We start from the raw sequence: 17,892 nt of genomic DNA on the forward strand, positions 1-17,892 counted from the left end.
AATTTAGAACAGAATTGAGGAACTTCTTCTCCCAGAGGGTAGTGAATCTTTGGAATTCTCTGCCCATTGAAGCAGTAGAGGCTACCTCATAAAATATGTTTAAGTCACAGGTAGATAGATTTCTGACCAATAAGGGAATTAAGGGTTATGGGGATCGGGCAGGTAAGTGGAACTGAACCACTATCAGATCAGCCATGATCTCATTGAATGGCAGGGCAGGCTCGAGGGGCTAGATGGCCTATTCCTGCTCCTATTTCTTATGTTCTTATTACAACTTCAAATGCTGCTGTGGGAATGGGGAAGTTGAAAAAATTAAAAATTTCATTGAATGCCTGGCTGGTTGGGAGAGGGCAAAGCTGGAGGCATACCTGCGCCAGAAACCTAATGACAGGCTACCATTTTAGGATTTCTGCGCAAAGCTGGAAATAGAACCATAGAATGGCTACAGCACAGGAGGCCATTTAAGCTCCATTCTGCTCTCTGCGAGAGTAACTCACTAAGTTCCACTCTATATGCCCAATAGCCTGAAGTTGCATTTAGTGGCAGTGAACACTGACAGTTCACCATCAGCACCTTCCACACAAAAACACCTGGCCCTTCAGATATTGGTTGAGGGGTCAGGTCACTGGGGATATAGTGCCGTGGGATATTTTACAGCCATCTAAGAGGGCAGGCAGACAAGGCTACAAGTTCTATGGCTCATCTGAAGAACAGCACCACTGACAATGTCGCTCTCCCTCAGTATCACATTAGAATGTCAGTATAAATTTTGTATCTGGAGTGGGATTTGTACCCACAACTCAGAGGCAGAAGTGCCAACGGCGAGTAACAACTAGCTTAACCTGACTGAATATCTGAGTGTTAATGTTAGTGGTTACGGGAACCTTTGGTTCAAATGAAATAAAAATACCCTCAGGGATACACAGTCAAAATAAATGTACGGGTGAAGTCCAGAACATTTCCTCCTTTTATTATCAGGTCTATTTTATTGTATTATGGCAATTTGTGATGTACGTATTGCAGTAACTGAATACAAATAAAATACATTGAACTGAGAAATAGTGAACTCAAAGCATGCTGGCAACATCATCCGGGAAAAACGTCAAATCTACAGCGAGCGGCAACACATTTAATGAAGTGCAACATGATACACAGTGGTGTCTCAGATAAACATAGAGAAATGTAAATGGAAGCTGATGAATTCGGAGACAGTGTACGATGCACAGGAGAATAATGAGCTATAATTCTATGCTGCAGATCTTTCATTGCACAGCAACTCATTCAACATTGTAAAACCTGTTGCCTTTATTCAACGAAATCTCGCTCCCTCAGAAGCAATCTACATTCTGCCTCTTCTTCTATTCCTCATTTTACTTTAAAACTCACTTCTAAAACTCCCCAGGGAATGTGATTTTATTTCAACCACATAATGCCACTTATGTGGAACTTATTATTCAAGCTAATTAAAAAAAACAATAAAATCAAATAACAGTTAAAGAGAAATTCCAGTTGATCGATCCTCCCCTTTGTCTTCACTTCAGCCCTCTATCACTGTCCAAAGCTTCCAAATCTGCTGAGTTGATATTCAGCAGCTATCAAGGTAGGGTGTTAATATGGAGACTGCCCTGCCCTCTACATCTCTCCACCTCACTCACTTTCTTCACAACACCCCTCAAATCCTACCCCTTTGACCAAACTTTCGGTCTTCTGACCTATTTTATCTCTGCCTGTGACTCCGGATCCAATACTTGTGCATGGTCCTGTGAAGCACCCCAAGAGAACTTTCATGGGGTTAAAGGCGCAGTATAGAAGACATATTGTCGTCACCGTCCTGTTGTCACCTGGATAGGAAAAAGACCACCGAAAAGATGCAGGAAACGTTGTTATACATGAGAGGGAGGCAGAGGTATTATCACATGAAGACATAACAGCAGTTTGGCACAAATGTAGAACAGAAGGATCGGTCAACAAGTTTGCAAAATATTAATTTTGCACTTTGAGCAATTTTACTGAGTGCTTTTTCTCTTGCTTGCATGTCAACTGAGGGCAACTAATTCCATGTCTCCAATGGCTTTTTCCTGGTACCAATTAGAATTTTGAAATGATACCGACATGCTTTCAGCAGGAATTAAGGGAAGGGACTTTGGAGTTTTCTCCTGAAGCTGGAGCTTTATTCAAACAGAAGCTGTCAGAGGTTAAAATGTTGTTTTGAAAGTTCCCATACACATGGTCGAAGGCTGCAACCTCACCAAGTGCCTTGTTACCCAATTAGTTCAGCCCATCAAACCCTCCACTTGGCAAAATCCTTCCGACGATCATTTAAAACCAACACGCCCCGACCCCAAAGTCTGTGTCCAGAATATCCCTGAGTGCACCTGGAACAGCCAGCTGTCCAAGCCTCCAACAGGGTCAGGGGTAGACATCCACAGGCAGTTTGAATTCCTTAAAGGTGTAGAAGGAGATATCTCCATTATCCACCACTGCAAACACCACAGGAACTTCACCACTCTGAAAGGCTAGCTTCTTCATCACACGTAGGTCTGGCACCGGCCCATCAAAGCTGTAGATACATCAGGCCAAAGCAGAAAACGTTAAAAAAATGAAGACTCACATTCACGTGGCATGTTTCACCATCTGTCACCAATGTCCAATCAATTAATTCCCTGTGAACTGTGTTCACCATTATCTGTTACATCTACCCGAGTGGGCAGACAGGGCATCAATTTCATGTCTCATCCAAACTTTCACACCTGACAGTGCAGCACAACCTCAGTACTGCACCGGAGTGTCAGCATAGATTCTGTGTTCAAGTCTCTGGAGTGGGATCCTTCATTAAATCCACAATTTACAGACTTAGAGGCAAACGTGCTACTAACTGACCCACGTCAGCCACATTAGGAACTAGAAAACTTAAGGTTGAGCCGGGCTGTCAAGCTTTGTGATATCCAAGGCAAAGGAAAACTTACAAATGTGATGTAATTTTAATAATGAGTGTTTTAGACTGAAGATACAGCTTCTGTCCTGGATCTCTTCCCCGTACACTAAGTTTCAAGATGTGACAGGAGATATTACAGAGAAAGGACAAGGCAACAGAATAAGGCAAATCCAGGAGGACATTGCCAATATAGGCAAGTTGGGCTACACAACCTCCTTTTATGCTGGCATTTATCTGATCCAGTGGGAGCAGCATTTTAATTCTGGATCAAATCAAAGGGAATAAATAACATTACCTATTATTTCAACTGGAACTAAGTCAGAAGCAGTCTTTCCATTGTGAAAGTAACAGTGTTCTAATGAAAGGCCATTAACTTGAAACGTCAACTGTGTTTCTCTCTCCACAGCTGCTGAGTGCTTCCAGCATTTTCATTTTTAATCTTCACTACTAAACTTCAGGTTAGAGACTGGAGCCCAGCTCTGTATGAGAGGCAGTCAGAGTGTAGAATCATGATTCTGAATGCTAATTAAATTATTGGTCCTGCATATTTCATGGTTAGGAGCACAACTCAGGGCAGACACAGATTGGGATTCAATTCTTGGCAAGTGTACAAATGTACAGATAAGCAAATTACAAATTAATTGGCTGAACCACAAAGAGGGATTTGTACCATTGTTTAAGAGCATTGACAAGTACAAGAAATATTTGACTTGAATAGCCAGGCATCAACAGCAAACACATCAAATAACACAGACTCAACATCATTATGTTCCAGAGTGTGGTTTTCAGTTCCCTGCATGAATCTAAGGGTAGAGGTTCATAATTTAACACATTATGCCCAGGAATCATTCTTTCAATTCACACATGAATAGAGGCAGAGGGGGAAATCAGATCACCAAGATAATTCCCACATACTGACAGTGATTGGTTTAAGAATGCATTCACAGGGAATGGGAACAACTGGCCTATTAACTTCCATGCTTGTCAGTGAGTTCAGTAAAAAGTCTCACAACACCAGGTTAAAGTCCAACCAATTTTTTTGACAGTAAACCCACAAGCTTTCGGAAACGCTGTTCCTTCGTCAGGTGTGTGGAAGGTTCTGATCAGAGTTCCGTCAGTGAGTTCACAGAGCAAAATAAGATTTCTGAAAACAATTTGTGCACCTTTAACACAGAACAAACATTTCCAAGGTTCTGTGCTTCGCGAGAAATAGTCAACAATTCGATCCTGTACTGTACTATACCTGCAAACACACATTCTTGAGAAGGGTTTCCCAGGCTGAGTTTTACGGAATTCTGCCACAGCATCAGCCTGGTACACATCGAAGGAGATCTTCATCTTCTCAGGAGCCTCCTGCAACCTGAAAAGCAGAGTTGGGAAAAGGACAAACTAACTTAGACATCAAATAGATAGCAAAGAAATTGTGTTAATAAAACATTGTTCACAACATCCAGACGTCCCAAAGCATTTTACAGCCAATATAAAACTTTTATGCTGGAGCTCTACCACCTTGCCTGCCATGGAATCACAGCGGGTGAGGATCCGACAATAGAAATCTCCATTGACCTCGGGTGGGAATTTCCAGTCTCACCCAAGCCAGGCTCTAAAATGTCGCCTGTAATGTGGAATCGAAAGAAATGCAGCAGACATTCTGCCCACAGCAAAGGCTCACGCACAGCAACGTGATAAGTGGACAAATGATCTGGTTTTAGCAATGTTGGCCAAGAAATGAATATTGGGATAATTCCACTGCTGTTCCAATAATGTCATCGCATCAGTTACGTCCACCTGAGAGAACAGACAGGACCTCAGCTTAACATCGCACCAAGAGACGTCACCTCAGAGAGTGCAGCACTCCCTCAACACTGGAGTGTGAGCTGAAGTTGTATGCTCAAGTCTGTGTAGTGCAATATGTAAATACAATCCACTGACTCAGAGGAGGAAATGCAGCCACTGAGCCAAGGCAGCTTCTAACAGCAATGATAGTCACAGAGAAAAATGCTAGGTTTCCCAATAATGAACTGTTAATCATCATTTAATATCACTGATGGGGAAGATGGACACCTTCCCTTCAAATGTTCACCACGATGGGTTAGAATGAAGAAGCCCTTCAGCTCGACCTTGCAGAATAGCAACTCTACCATCTTCCCATTACAGCCTTTAAGCAGTTTTTCAAATCAGTGTGGTGTCCTGGCCTTAAGCACCTTTGTCAGTCAGCACTGAGCTACTGATTGGCCACTGTGAGCTAGTTTGGTCCAGTCAATAGGTGGGAGGAGGGAATCAGGGGCACGGAGACAAGGGAATTAAGAGTCATGGGGAGAAAGCAGGAAAGGGAACTGATCCACTTCAGATCAGCCAAGATCTTACTGAATGGCGGGGCAGGCTCGAGGGGCTAGATGGCCGACTCCTGCTCCTATTTCTTATGTTCTTATGAACTAGTTTGGTCCAGTCAACAGGTGGGAGGAGGGAATCAGGGGCATGGAGACAAGGGAATTAAGGGTCATGGGGAGAAAGCAGGAAAGAGAACTGATCCACTTCAGATCAGCCATGATCTTATTGAATGGCGGGGCAGGCTCAAAGGGCCAGATGGCTTACTCCTTCTCCTATTTCTTATGAGCTAGTGTTGGGGTATGAAGATAATCAGAGCTACCCATAATCCAGAAGTGTGTCCTAGCCATGCTGGGATGGTTAGGATACACTAAAGGGGGAAGCACTGGCAACAGTATCATCACTGGATTAATAATCTAGAGACCCAGGGTTCTGCTCTGGGGACCCTGGGTTTGAATCCGGCAGCAGATGATGAAACTTCAATTTTAAAAACAGTCATACAGTACAGAAGAGGCCCTTTGGCCCACTGAATCTGCACCAACAAAACAAAACTAATTCTACACTAATCCCACTTTCTAGCACTTCGCCCATTGCCTTGAAAGTTGACATTTCAAGTGCTCATCCATGTACCTTTTAAAGATTGTAAGGCTTCCTGCCTTTATTAACCTCCCAAGCAGTGCATTCCAGGCTGATCATCACCCACCGGGTGGAATTTTTTCCCCTTGAATCCCCTGTAAACCTTCTGCATTTACCTTAAAATTATGCCCCCTTGTCATTGATCCTTCAACTAAGGGGAATAGCTGCTTCCTATCCACTTTGCCTGTGCCCCTCATAATCTTATACATTTCAATTGTCTTTCCCCTCAGCCTCCTCTGTTCTAAGGACCTGTCCAGCCTATCTTCACAGGTCAAATGCTCCATCCCAGGCAACATCCTAGTGAGTCTCCTCTGTCCCCCCTGCAATCACATCCTTCCTATAGTGAGGCAACGAGAACTGCACAGAGCATTCCAGCTGTGACCCAACCTAAGTTTTGTACAGCTCCAACATAACTTTCCTGCTCTCATAATCTATACCACAACTGATAAAGGCAAGTGTCCTGTTTGCCTTCTTACCCTATCAACCTGGAATTTAAGTCCAATGATGACCACAAAACCATTGTCAATTGTTGTAGAAACTTATCTGGTTCGCTACTGTCCTTTAAAGAAGAATCTGCTGTCCTTACCTGGTCTGACCTACAATGTGGTTGATTCTTAAAAATGCTCTCTGAAATGGCCTAGCAAGCCACTCAGTTCAAGGACAATTAGGAATGGACAATAAATGCTGGCCCAGCCAGTGACAATTAAAAAAAAGTGAGACAACTGTAACTATTCACAAGCACAAAACATCATGTCTCTGGTCTGGTTCCAGAAGATGCAGCACTATGATGGGAAAGGATTAAAGTGTCAATACTGTGCAATAAATCCCATGTGACCAAAGGTAACACTCAGTGAAAACTTACCAAGGAGTTTTATCCAAGATGTGAGCAGACTGCATGATGCAGATGTGTTGCTGGAATTCTCCTTTGAGGGGAAGAAAATAGTAGATGATTATAAATTGTAAAAAGACTGTACGTATACACCAGTTTGCACCACCTCAGGTCACAAAGCACTTCAAAACCAGAGCTAATGAAGTGGAGTCACAGTTCTGGTGTCAATGTGCATACATGGTCCTACAAATAGCGGTAAGATCTAATGACGAATTGATCTATTTTCAGTGATACTAATTGAGAGATAAACACTGTCCAAGCCTCAAGGAAGAACATCCCTGATCCTCTTCAAAACTGAGCCATTGGATCTCTTATGTTTGTCCAGGGGAACAGATAAGGCTTTGGTTTAATGCTTCATCTGAAAGACTGCACCTCCTACGTAGGAATATAAGAGCAGGAGTAGGCCGTTCAGTCAGACAAGCCAGCTCCGCCTTTTGATACAAGAATGGTTGACTATCCACTTCAATACCATTTTCCCACATTAGCCCCATACACCTTTGTCTCATTAGTATTTAGAAATCTGTCACATCTTTAAACATTCTCAATAACTAAGCTTCCAAGCTACTAAACAGTAGACAATTCCAGAGAATCACAAGGCTCTGTGTAAAATAAGTACAGTAAGAAGTCTGACAACACCTGGTTTAAGTCCAACCGATTCGGTTGGACTTAAACCAGGTGTTGTCAGACTTCTTACTGTGTTTACCCCAGTCCAACGCTGGCACATCCACATCATAAAATAAATACTCCTCAGCTCAGTCTCAAGTGATTTCCCTTTATTGTGAAATTGCGCCCCCTGGCTCTAGTCTGTCCACAAATCAGGAGGCATCTATCCCTTTAAGCATTTTGCAGGTTTCAATTAGATTACCTTCGAACCTCTAGAGAATATAGGTTCAGTTTTCCCAGACAATTCATAGGGCAATCCCACCATTCCAGGAACAAGCCTGGTGAACCTTTGTTGCATGTCATCTACGGCAAAAATATCCTTTGAGGTTAGGGGACCAAAACTACTGATAGTACTCCAGGTACAATTTAACCAAGTTCCATACAATTAAGTCAGAAGTTCATGACTCCTGTACTCAAATCCTCTTGCAATAAAAGAAAACATTTCAGTCACCTTCCTAATTGCTTGCTTCATGTTAGCTTTCAGTGACTTATTGACAAGGACACGCAGGTTCCTTTGTACATCTACATTTTCTAACTTCTTACCATTTAAGAAAGACTCCGTACATCTGTACCTTCTACCAAAAGTGATTAACTCACCTTTTTCCACAATGTATTCCAGCTGCCTTGTTCTGTCACACTCACTAAGACCATAAGACTTAAGAGCGGAAGTCAGCCATTCAGCCCATTGAGTCTGCTCCACTGATTTGACAATCGTCAGCTCAACTTCTCCTCCTTATCCCCACCACGCTTGATTCCCTTATTTATTAAAAATCTAACTCTGCCTTGAACTTACTCAACTCTATTGATAGTTACATGGGTACGATGGGTATAGAGGGATATGGGCCAAATGCAGGCAATTGGCATTAGCTTAGGAGCTTTAAAAAAAAAGACAGCATGGACAAGTTGGGCCGAAGGGTCTGTTTCCATGCTGTAAAGCTCTATGATTCTCTATGACTCTTAACAACCTCTACAGCCCTCTGCAGTAAAGAATTCACAGATTCACTACCCTCAGAAGAAATTCCTCCTCATCTCTGCCTTAAATGGGTGACCCCTAATTCTGAGATTATGTCCTCTGGTCCTAGACTATCACAGTAAGAAGTCTCACAACACCGGCAACTCCACACCTAGACTCTCCCACAGGGGAAACAACCTCTCAGCATCTACCTCGTCAAGCCCCTGAAAATTCTAAATGTCTCAATAAGGTTGCCTCTCATTCTTCTAAACTCAATGAGTACAACCTACTCGACCTCTCATCATAAGAAAACTGCTCCATGCCCAGAATCAACCTAGTGAACCCTCTCTGGCTGCTTCCAATGGCAGTATATCTTTCCTTGGATAAGGGGACCAAAACTGTTCAGTATTTCAGGCGTGGTTTAACTAGCAACTTGTATAGCTTCAGCAAGATTTCCCTATTTTTATAATCCATTCCCTTTGACATAAAGGCTAACATTCCATTTGCCTTCCTTATTCACAGTAACTTCATTGCAGAGTTAATATAAGCTTACTTGTGACAATAAATAAATAAATAAACTATCACCTGCTGAACTTGCATGTGAGCTTTTTGTGATTTAAGTCTGTCCAAATCCTCTTGAAGCTGCATTGCATCTTCCTCACAACACACATTGCCATCTAGCTTTGCATCATCTGCAAACTTGGAATTACAACATTTGGCCCCCACATCTACATACAGTGAACAGCGGGAGCCCAAGTACCGATCCTTGTGGTACCCCACTAGTCACAACCTTTCAAGACAAGAATGACCCATTTATTCCTACTCTCTATTTCCAGCCAGAGAGCCAATCCTTAATCCTTACCAGCATATTACCTCCTATCCCATGAGCTATAATTTTGCTGAACAATCTCCTGTGGGAAACTTTATCAAAAGCCTTCTAAAATTCCAAGTACACTACACCCACTGACTCCTCCTTTATCAATTCTGTAAGTAACATCTTCAAAAATGCCGCAGGTTTGTCAAAAATGATTTCCTGTTCCTATATAACCTTTCTAAAAGATTTTAGTATTTTCTCTACTACTGATGTAAATCTCACAAATCTGTAGTTCCCCATTTTCTCTCTCTCCCCCTTCTTAAATAGCGGCCTGACATTTGCTACCTTCCAAGCTGCAAGAACCATCCCAGAATCTATAAAATTTTGGAAGATGATACCTAATGCAGCCACCATCTCCATACAATACCCTGAGATATAGAATATCAGGTCCTAGGGACTTATTAGTCTTCAGTTCCATTAATCTTTTAAACGCCACCTTCCTGCTAATACCAATTTCCTATAATTCCTCATTTGCCTGCATCCCTTGGATCGCCAAGGAAGATATAAGAAATCTCCCAGAATTAATGATAGACACAAAATAATCATTTAGCTCATTTGTCATTTCACTGTTCCCCATTATAAATTCTCCTTCTTCTCTTGTAATGGACCCACAATTGTCTTACCAAATATTTCCTTTTTACATACCTACAGAAGCATTTTTTTGCTGGTTTACATTTATAGTCTATTCTCCTTCCCTTTTCCAATGTCACTGTCCTCCTTTGCTGTATTCTAAAATGCTTTCATCCTCAGGTTTACTTCTATTTCTGGCAACTTCACAGACCTTATCTTTTAACTGTATATAATCCTCAAATTTCATTTGTCAGCCTGACTGAATTTTCTTTTAGATTTATGTATAACCTGCTGAGACCCTGAGCTCTAGTCTCTGGAATGGAACTTGATCCACAACTTTCTGACTAAGGGACAAGAGTGCTCCAACTGATTTGATTTATTATTGTCACATGTATTAACATACAGTGAAACGTATTGTTTCTTGTGCACTATACAGGCAAAACATATCGTTCATGAAGGAGGAAACGAGAGAGTGCAGAATGTAGTGTTACAGTTATAACTAGGTCATAGAGAAAGAAACATGACAGATACTGAAAGTGCTAGGGATAAGTTATTTGGGTTCTGGTAACCCCCTGGTGCCTTGCCTTTTGTTTATGCACCATTTTAAATTTTGTTTTAAAAAAATTGCACACGATGAACATGCCCGGCCAAGACTGTAACCTTCTCCCGTGTCTTGGTTTGTGCTCTGATATACAAAAGAAATATGAACGAGTGGCCTTTGACTGTGTAAGCAACTGTGTTCTCTGCAGAGAGTAAGTCCAGCACTCTATACATCAACCAGTAACATCCAGCTGAGCCCTGACTAACAATCAGCCTGTTCCCACCGGAATATACATTTTGACTAGCATTCCTTTGTGGACTATGATGGTTCCTGCCTGCCATTCATTTGGGTTACACAGATGGTTGACAAATGTTCTGGCAGATCCCAGCTGTGATTATCTTTGATGTCTCACATGTGGTCAGGCAGCAACAGTTTATAACAATCATTTTATGTATTTCAGATTATAGAAATATTCCTAACCAGTGACAATCAAATTTTGTGGCAATTTTTTTTTCCACTGGGAAATCAAAACCCAAATGGGGATTTTTCAAAACATTTGGCTGGTAAAAGCCACTCAGTCCATTGCTACCTCATCCTTCCAGAACACCAACCTTATTTCAGATTAAATATAGCTTTTACTGCACGACAGAGAAGAAAGCTGGTTTAACATCTTCAAAATCACCTTTAACAATGAGATTTGAAGTGCAAGTACTGAAGTAGGAGTCAGAATGCTACCAATTGGGCAAAGTTTAAAAGTGGCCCACTATATATGCTGCGCTGACGATCGCCATGTTAATAGAGATAAGGGTTGAATTTCCTTGGGGGTATCAGAAATCTATTCAGGGTCTCGAGCCTATGCATCTCAGCAGTGCACCCAGTAATGAAACTTTACATGGAGGTGGCCAAAATGGATTCACTGTCCAATTAAGGATGGCAGACAGAACAGGGATCCATGAGGACAGAGGCTGCAGGACTGCCAGCACCATTGGGACGGAAGGTGAATGCAATAAAGATAGCCCAGTGATGATAGGGTAATACGTGCAGAGGGGGAACCATCTGCAAGAATGTTTCCGGCTGTGGCTGTGCCCATTTCAGCACGTGGCTTAGTCAAATGGATGTGGAGACTAATTTCTGATACTCTTCCCACTTTTCACTGGGAGGCTACTTCTAAATTGTTGCTGGGCTCAGGACTCAGCCAGGGACCTGTGCAACATCAAGAACTTCCATCAGTGTGGGAAAATGAACCTCAAATGGCTGCCCATCTCCATTGAGCATGCTGCCAATTCCGAAGGCAGCTTGCCCCTGGGAAACTCACCTGAGACAGCTTCGGATAGCCATCCCAAGAGGGATTCCCATTACTTTCCTGACTCATTCCCATCTCCAATTCCTGTTTCATGTCCCGTTCCAGTCCACAGAGTGCTGGAATTCCTCTCTTGGAAGTGCCTGGTTACACAGGAAGAAAGTGAAATTATAGACTGATTCACTTGTTTACAATTGCCCTGCTGTACAGCACCCCACTAGTGACTCTGCAACTTTCTCCAGCATGAATCAGCACCTTCACCGTCAACCATGGTTCTGCGGCAATTCTCCCGTTCTAGAGTTAAAAGTTTGTGAGCTCAAGTACCACTCAGAGACTTGCAATCATAATCTAGATGGATGCTGCAGAACAGCAAGGAGTTCCGCACTAGCAGAGGTGAGGAGACTTTAAACCAAGTCCCTCTCAAGTGGATGTGAAACATCCCATGGCATTATTTTAAAGGACGGATGCGCTGGATTGTATTTACCTCTCGAACAACTTCACAAACTCAGATTATTTGGTCATGATGCATATGCTTGCGGTGCACAAACAGGCTGCTGGATTTCCTACATTACAACAGTGACTATACTTGAAAAGTATCCCATTAACCACAAAAAATTTTGGAAAATTTTCAGGTCATGAAAGATGTTACATAAATACAAGTCTTCCTTTTGGGGTAGAGGGAGAGGGAACAACAAATTTTACTAAAAACATGTCAAGAAGCAGAGAAAGCTTCTATACATTCACCTTTGGTTCCACTTTAAATCTCTCTGAATTGGGGATTGATAAAATAATAAAGTATAGATGCTCTGCAACAGCATATAGTCCAACATTTAACAGGATTACAATTCTTCCTTTTCAAAAGAGTTTTGAAAGGCCCCAAGAAATTAACAAGCTGACAAAACAAAGAACAAAGAAAATTACAGCACAGTAACAGGCCCTTCAGCCCTCCAAGCCTGCACCGACCATGCTGCCTGACTGAACTAAAACCCCCTACCCTTCCAGGGACCATATCCCTCTATTTCCATTCCATTCATGTATTTGTCCAGACATCCCTTAAAAGTCACCGTCGTATCTGCTTCCACTACCTCTCCCGGCAGCGAGTTCCAGGCAACCACCACCCACTGTGTGAAAAAACTTGCCTCATACATCTTCTTTAAACCTTGCCCCACGCACCTTAAAGTTATGTCCCCTAGCAATTCACTCTTCCACCCGGTATGAGAAGCAATGATGATGAAGCACTTGAGGACCACTGTGATAGGCTCATGTTTTAAAGGGTTCCCGAATTTTTGCTCATAGTTGTCCCAATCACTGGTTGGGATATCGGTGTAGAACACCCCCCTCCACCAAGCAAAATGGTGTGAAAGTGTTTTCTCTGGGGTGGCTCATCAATCTTGAGCCAGCTTTGGGGGAGCACCCCTCCCTGCGGAAACCTGAAGCCTACTGAATGACCCAGATTTCCATCTTCCTACCTGGTGAGCAGACCTGGCCTGGTTTGAAAAGCGGTTGCACCTTGTCCTTCCAGAGGTGGGCAGGCAACTTTTTATTCCTGGCACGCTTCCACCTGAGCAGCTCCTTGTATTCCTTCCAGTTGGTGCATTGCCTCACCCGCTTGTCCCGATTGACATCTGTTTTGTACCTGCTTTCTCGCTTCATCCTTTCCCGCTCTCTCGGGGACAACTTTTCACGCTTAAGGTTTATTTTCTGCTGCCAGGCGGTTTCGTCGGAGGCTCGGCCCAACACGTTTGGCGGCAGGAGCATGGGGTCAAGTGCTGCAAACTTGGTCTGCGGGCAGTCACGTCCAACATTGGGGAATTTTATCTTGCTGAAGTCCCACCTGGGTTTCCGAACAGATGCCAAACCACCTCGTGGGCTCCCAGGAGAAGACGTGACGGAGCTCCCAGACACTTGTTGAGCACAATCCATCCACTCCGGCTCAGCCTGTTTCCCACCGATGCCTGATGGCCAGTTGCCACACTCTTGCAATTTGTCCGCTTTGGTTTGTTGTGGTTCAAGAGCTGGTTTAGCGATGTCCTTCTCCAGGGCCTTGCACATATCATCCTGCTGATCGACCTTGCCCTTCTGCTGCTCCTCAGTAATGCTGCAGCTAGACCCGGCCTCTGCAGGTGAGTCAGAATGGCTTTTCTTGGATCTGAAAAAGTTTGTTGAAATAAAGTTCCTGCATTAATATAATATTTATCCAAATAAGGGGAAAACACCATATTTCTTCCTATTCGTTCATGGGATGTGCGCCTCGCTGGCTGGGCCAACATTTATTGCCCATCCCCAAGGGCATTTAAAGTCAACCACATTGCTGTGGCTCTGGAGTCACATGTAGGCCAGACCGGGTTAGAATGGCAGATTTCCTTCCCTAAAGGACATTAGTGAACGAGATGGGTTTTTCCAACAATCGACAATGGTTCCATCGTCAAGATTAGACTTTTAATTGCAGATTTTTTTTTATTGAATTCAAATTTCACCATCTGTCATGGTGAGATTTGAATCTGGATCCCGAGAGATTACCCTGGGTCTCTGGGTTATTGGTCCAGCAACGATACCACTATATCAAATTAAATCCTCTGCTGTAACCATTAACATACATTCAGAGGGTTACGATCTTAACTCAACAAAACAGACTTTGAATATTTGTCATGTCAAATGGCTACATGAGAGGCCTTCTGAGGTCCAATATGGTAACTGTGCCAACCTTGGGCTATGAAGAGAAGGTTAGTGGCACTGACAGCTCTCCTCACACCTTCTTAGAGGTTACTGTATAAGGGTGAACTTAGAGCTATTGTATAGAGGAGTCCTGGAGATTAGCTCTTTGTATGGAACAGGCCCCAGGGATTGGTAGGGACAGAAGTTTAGGTCTTACACCAGGACTGAATAGACACCGGAGCTTGGCAATGATGGAGGTGTGGATATTTGTACACAGCATCACACAGGATGTAGAATCAGAATTCATTGCTGTTTGTGAAACATGGAAACAGAAGGACCGGGAACAATCAAATGAGCGAAAACTCACTCATTAATATTTAGCAAGGACAGGATCGGATTAGTGCAAAGTTTTAACCCTTAGGACATAAGAAATAGGAGCAGGAGTAGGCCATCTAGCCCTTCGAGCCTGCCCCGCCATTCAATAAGATCATGGCTGATCTGAAGTGGATCAGTTCCACTTTCCCGCTTTCTCCCCATAACTCTTAATTCCCCTGTCTATCAAAAACCTATCTACCCGTGACTTAAATATATTTAGTGAGGTAGCCTCCACCACTTCACGGGCAGAGAATTCCAGAGATTCACCACCCTTTGAGTGAAGAAGTTCCTCCTCAACTCTGTTCTAAACTGCCCCCCGCCTTATCTTGAGACTGTGCCCTCTAGTCCTGCTATCCTTTCTAAGCGGGAAGAATCTCTCTACCTCTACCCTATCCGTCCCCTTCATTATCTTATACATCTCTATAAGATTCCCCTTCATCCTTCAAAACTCCAACAAGTATGAAGAGTCTCTCTTCATAGTCCAACCCCCTCATCTCTGGTATCAGCCTAGTGAACCTCTTCTGCACTCCCTCCAAGGCCAATATATCCTTCCGCAAGTGTGGCGACCAAAACTGCACACAGTACTCCAGCTGTGGCCTCACCAGTACCCTGTACAGTTGCAGCAAGATCTCCCTGCTTTTATATTCTATCCCCCTCGCTATAAAGGCCAACATTCCATTCACCTTCTTGATCACCTGCTGCACCTGCAGACTGGGTTTTTGCGACTCGTGCACAAGGATCCCCAGGTCCTTCGGCACCGAAGCATGCTGCAGCTTTTCGCCTTTTAAATAATCCCTCCTACTACTATTTCTGCCAAAGTGGAAAACCTCACACTTGCTAACATTATGCTCCATCTGCCAGGACCTCGCCCACTCACTTAGCCTATCCAGATCCCTCTGCAGACTTTCCACACCCTCCACGCAATTTGCTTTTCCACTCATCTTCGTGTCATCAGCAAATTTCGTCACCCTACACTCAGCCCCCTCCTCCAGATCATCTATATAAATGGTAAATTGTTGAGGCCCCATCACCGATCCCTGCGGCACTCCACTAGTCACCAACCGCCAATCAGAATAGCACCCATTGATACCAACTCTCTGCTTCCTATTAGACAACCAATCCACTATCCACGCTAACACCTTACCCCCAACTCTGTGCACCCTAACCTTCTGTAGCAACTTTTTATGAGGCGCCTTTTGGAAATCTAAAAACACCACATCCACCGGTTTCCCATCTGTCTACCGCACTAGCCACATCCTCATAGAAATCCAATAAATTTGTCAAACACAACTTCCTCTTAACAAATCCATGCTGCGTCTGCTTGATCAAACCATTCTTTTCTAGGTGCCTCGCTTTTTCTTCTTTGAGGACGGATTCTAGCATTTTTCCAACCAAAGACGTTAAACTAACCGGCCTATAATTCCCTGCTTTTTGTCTGCTACCTTTTTTAAACAGCGGCATAACATTAGCCATTTTCCAATCTTCCGGCACTTCCCCAGCGAATTTTGGTAAATAATTACTAAGGCATCCACTATCACCTCTGCCATTTCTTTCAGAACCCTGGGATGCATTCCATCCAGTCTGGGGACTTGTCCACCTTCAGTCCCATTTGTCTATCAAGCACTACCTCTCTAGAACTAGAGCATTAGAACTATAACTTAGAACTATTGATTCAAACTTTAAATAACAGAGGCCTCACTAGCACTCAGAATAGTTAAGAAACGTACCCTGCATCATAGATCCCCTACAGTGCAGAAAGAGGCCATTTGGTTCATCGAGCCGGCACTAACTAAAACCCCACCCAGATCACAACCCCATAACCTCACATATTTACCCTGTTAATCCCCTGACATTAAGGAGCAACTTAGCATTGCCAAATAACGTAATCCACACATTTCTGAACTATGGGAGGAAACCAGAGCACCCCAGGAAAACGCACGCACACATGACGAGAACATGCAAACTCCACACAAGTCACCTAAGGCTGGGATTAAACCTTTTGTCCCTGGCGCTGTGAGGAAGCAGTGCTAACCACGGTGCTGCCAATGCGTAGATGCTTTTAGTAAATAGGTTTCTGGGCAAGTTATGACTCATGGGAACAAAACACCTCTCCCTCGCTGTAAGAACTACCACCCCACGGTAAGACTAATGCAAGAACGGTTCTGAGCAATGGAACTCGAGTCTCTTCATGGGACTTTTATTGATGAAGAATGGCTAGTGAAGAGGGCACCCTTTAGAGCCATTAACTAATCACAGAAGCTTCTGAAGGGAATAGTCAGACAAACAGAAAGAAATAAGAGCACTGGGCCGAGTCTGTTTTTTATTCCCAAACAAGATGACGCATACCAATCTTCCTCACTGAAAGAGGACTGGCCTACTGCCCGGCGTGACTCAACTGTATGAAAGAGAGAGGAAGGGAGTGTCGCCATCAGTACAATATATAAGATTTCAAAATGCGGTTTGCAAAACAAGATGAGTTGGTGTGGACATCAAATCGGCGGTGGAATCTAGGAGGGGAATTTCTTTTTTAAACAAAAGCCAGTTGCTAAGTCTGACAGTTTGAAAAATTGAAGTCACGCAACAACCAATTGCGGTAACTCCTGCCAGATCACTTACTGCTGAAATATTCTGGCCATAACTTCAATTAAAATCAAATCTGCACTTAAAAGTCTAATCTTGGCCATAAAACCAAACTTCAAGAGTCAAGACAACAGAAGGAAGAGCAACTGCATTTTAAAAGGAGACTCCACAGTTTCTTTCCTGTCCATTTTCTCTCCTGTCCTGGTGTTGGCCCTTTGCTGGGGCAATCACACAGCTTTTTGACTAAGCTAAGACACAGCAGGTGTTGGCAAGCTATATTCACCAACGAAGCTCATCACACCCACACAGGCATATTCCAGCAAGGCGCAGGGGGAGCTTGACAGCAGCCAGGTGGAGAATCTCTGGCATATTTTTCTCATCCTAGCCCAACAGTGCAGAGATCAGTTATCCCCATCACAGTGGTTAATTGGGGAAATATGCTGCGTGCCTTCACGTTTTAACTGATTATGCTGTCAGGCAAGTGTGACTCATTGGTGCAAGGTTTTTCCGATGGAGACAAAAATTGACAGCCAAATCAAAACGTTGTAAAATGAAGAACTCACACAAAGTAAAATGACCCCCTTGTGCTGTCAT

At 43.4% G+C, this 17,892-nt stretch overlaps 1 protein-coding gene across 2 annotated transcripts in view; it reads right to left on the reverse strand.

Annotated features, from left to right (window-relative positions):
• Nucleotides 1–949: 949 nt before the first annotated feature.
• Nucleotides 950–17,892, reverse strand: part of tsen54 (TSEN54 tRNA splicing endonuclease subunit) — a 34,092-nt gene continuing 17,149 nt past the window's right edge. For both annotated transcript variants that reach the window (XM_080209103.1, XM_080209102.1), the window contains 4 exons: nucleotides 13,158–13,837; nucleotides 6,762–6,822; nucleotides 4,179–4,295; nucleotides 950–2,560 (listed from right to left, as the gene is read on the reverse strand). In XM_080209103.1, coding sequence (XP_080065229.1) covers nucleotides 2,410–2,560; nucleotides 4,179–4,295; nucleotides 6,762–6,822; nucleotides 13,158–13,837 — 1,009 coding nt within the window. In that variant the 3' untranslated portion in view covers nucleotides 950–2,409. The remainder of the gene's footprint in view (nucleotides 2,561–4,178; nucleotides 4,296–6,761; nucleotides 6,823–13,157; nucleotides 13,838–17,892) is intronic.

Source organism: Carcharhinus amblyrhynchos, chromosome 21, assembly GCF_965287045.1.
Source record: "Carcharhinus amblyrhynchos chromosome 21, sCarAmb.v2.hapA, whole genome shotgun sequence".
NCBI lineage: Eukaryota > Metazoa > Chordata > Chondrichthyes > Carcharhiniformes > Carcharhinidae > Carcharhinus > Carcharhinus amblyrhynchos.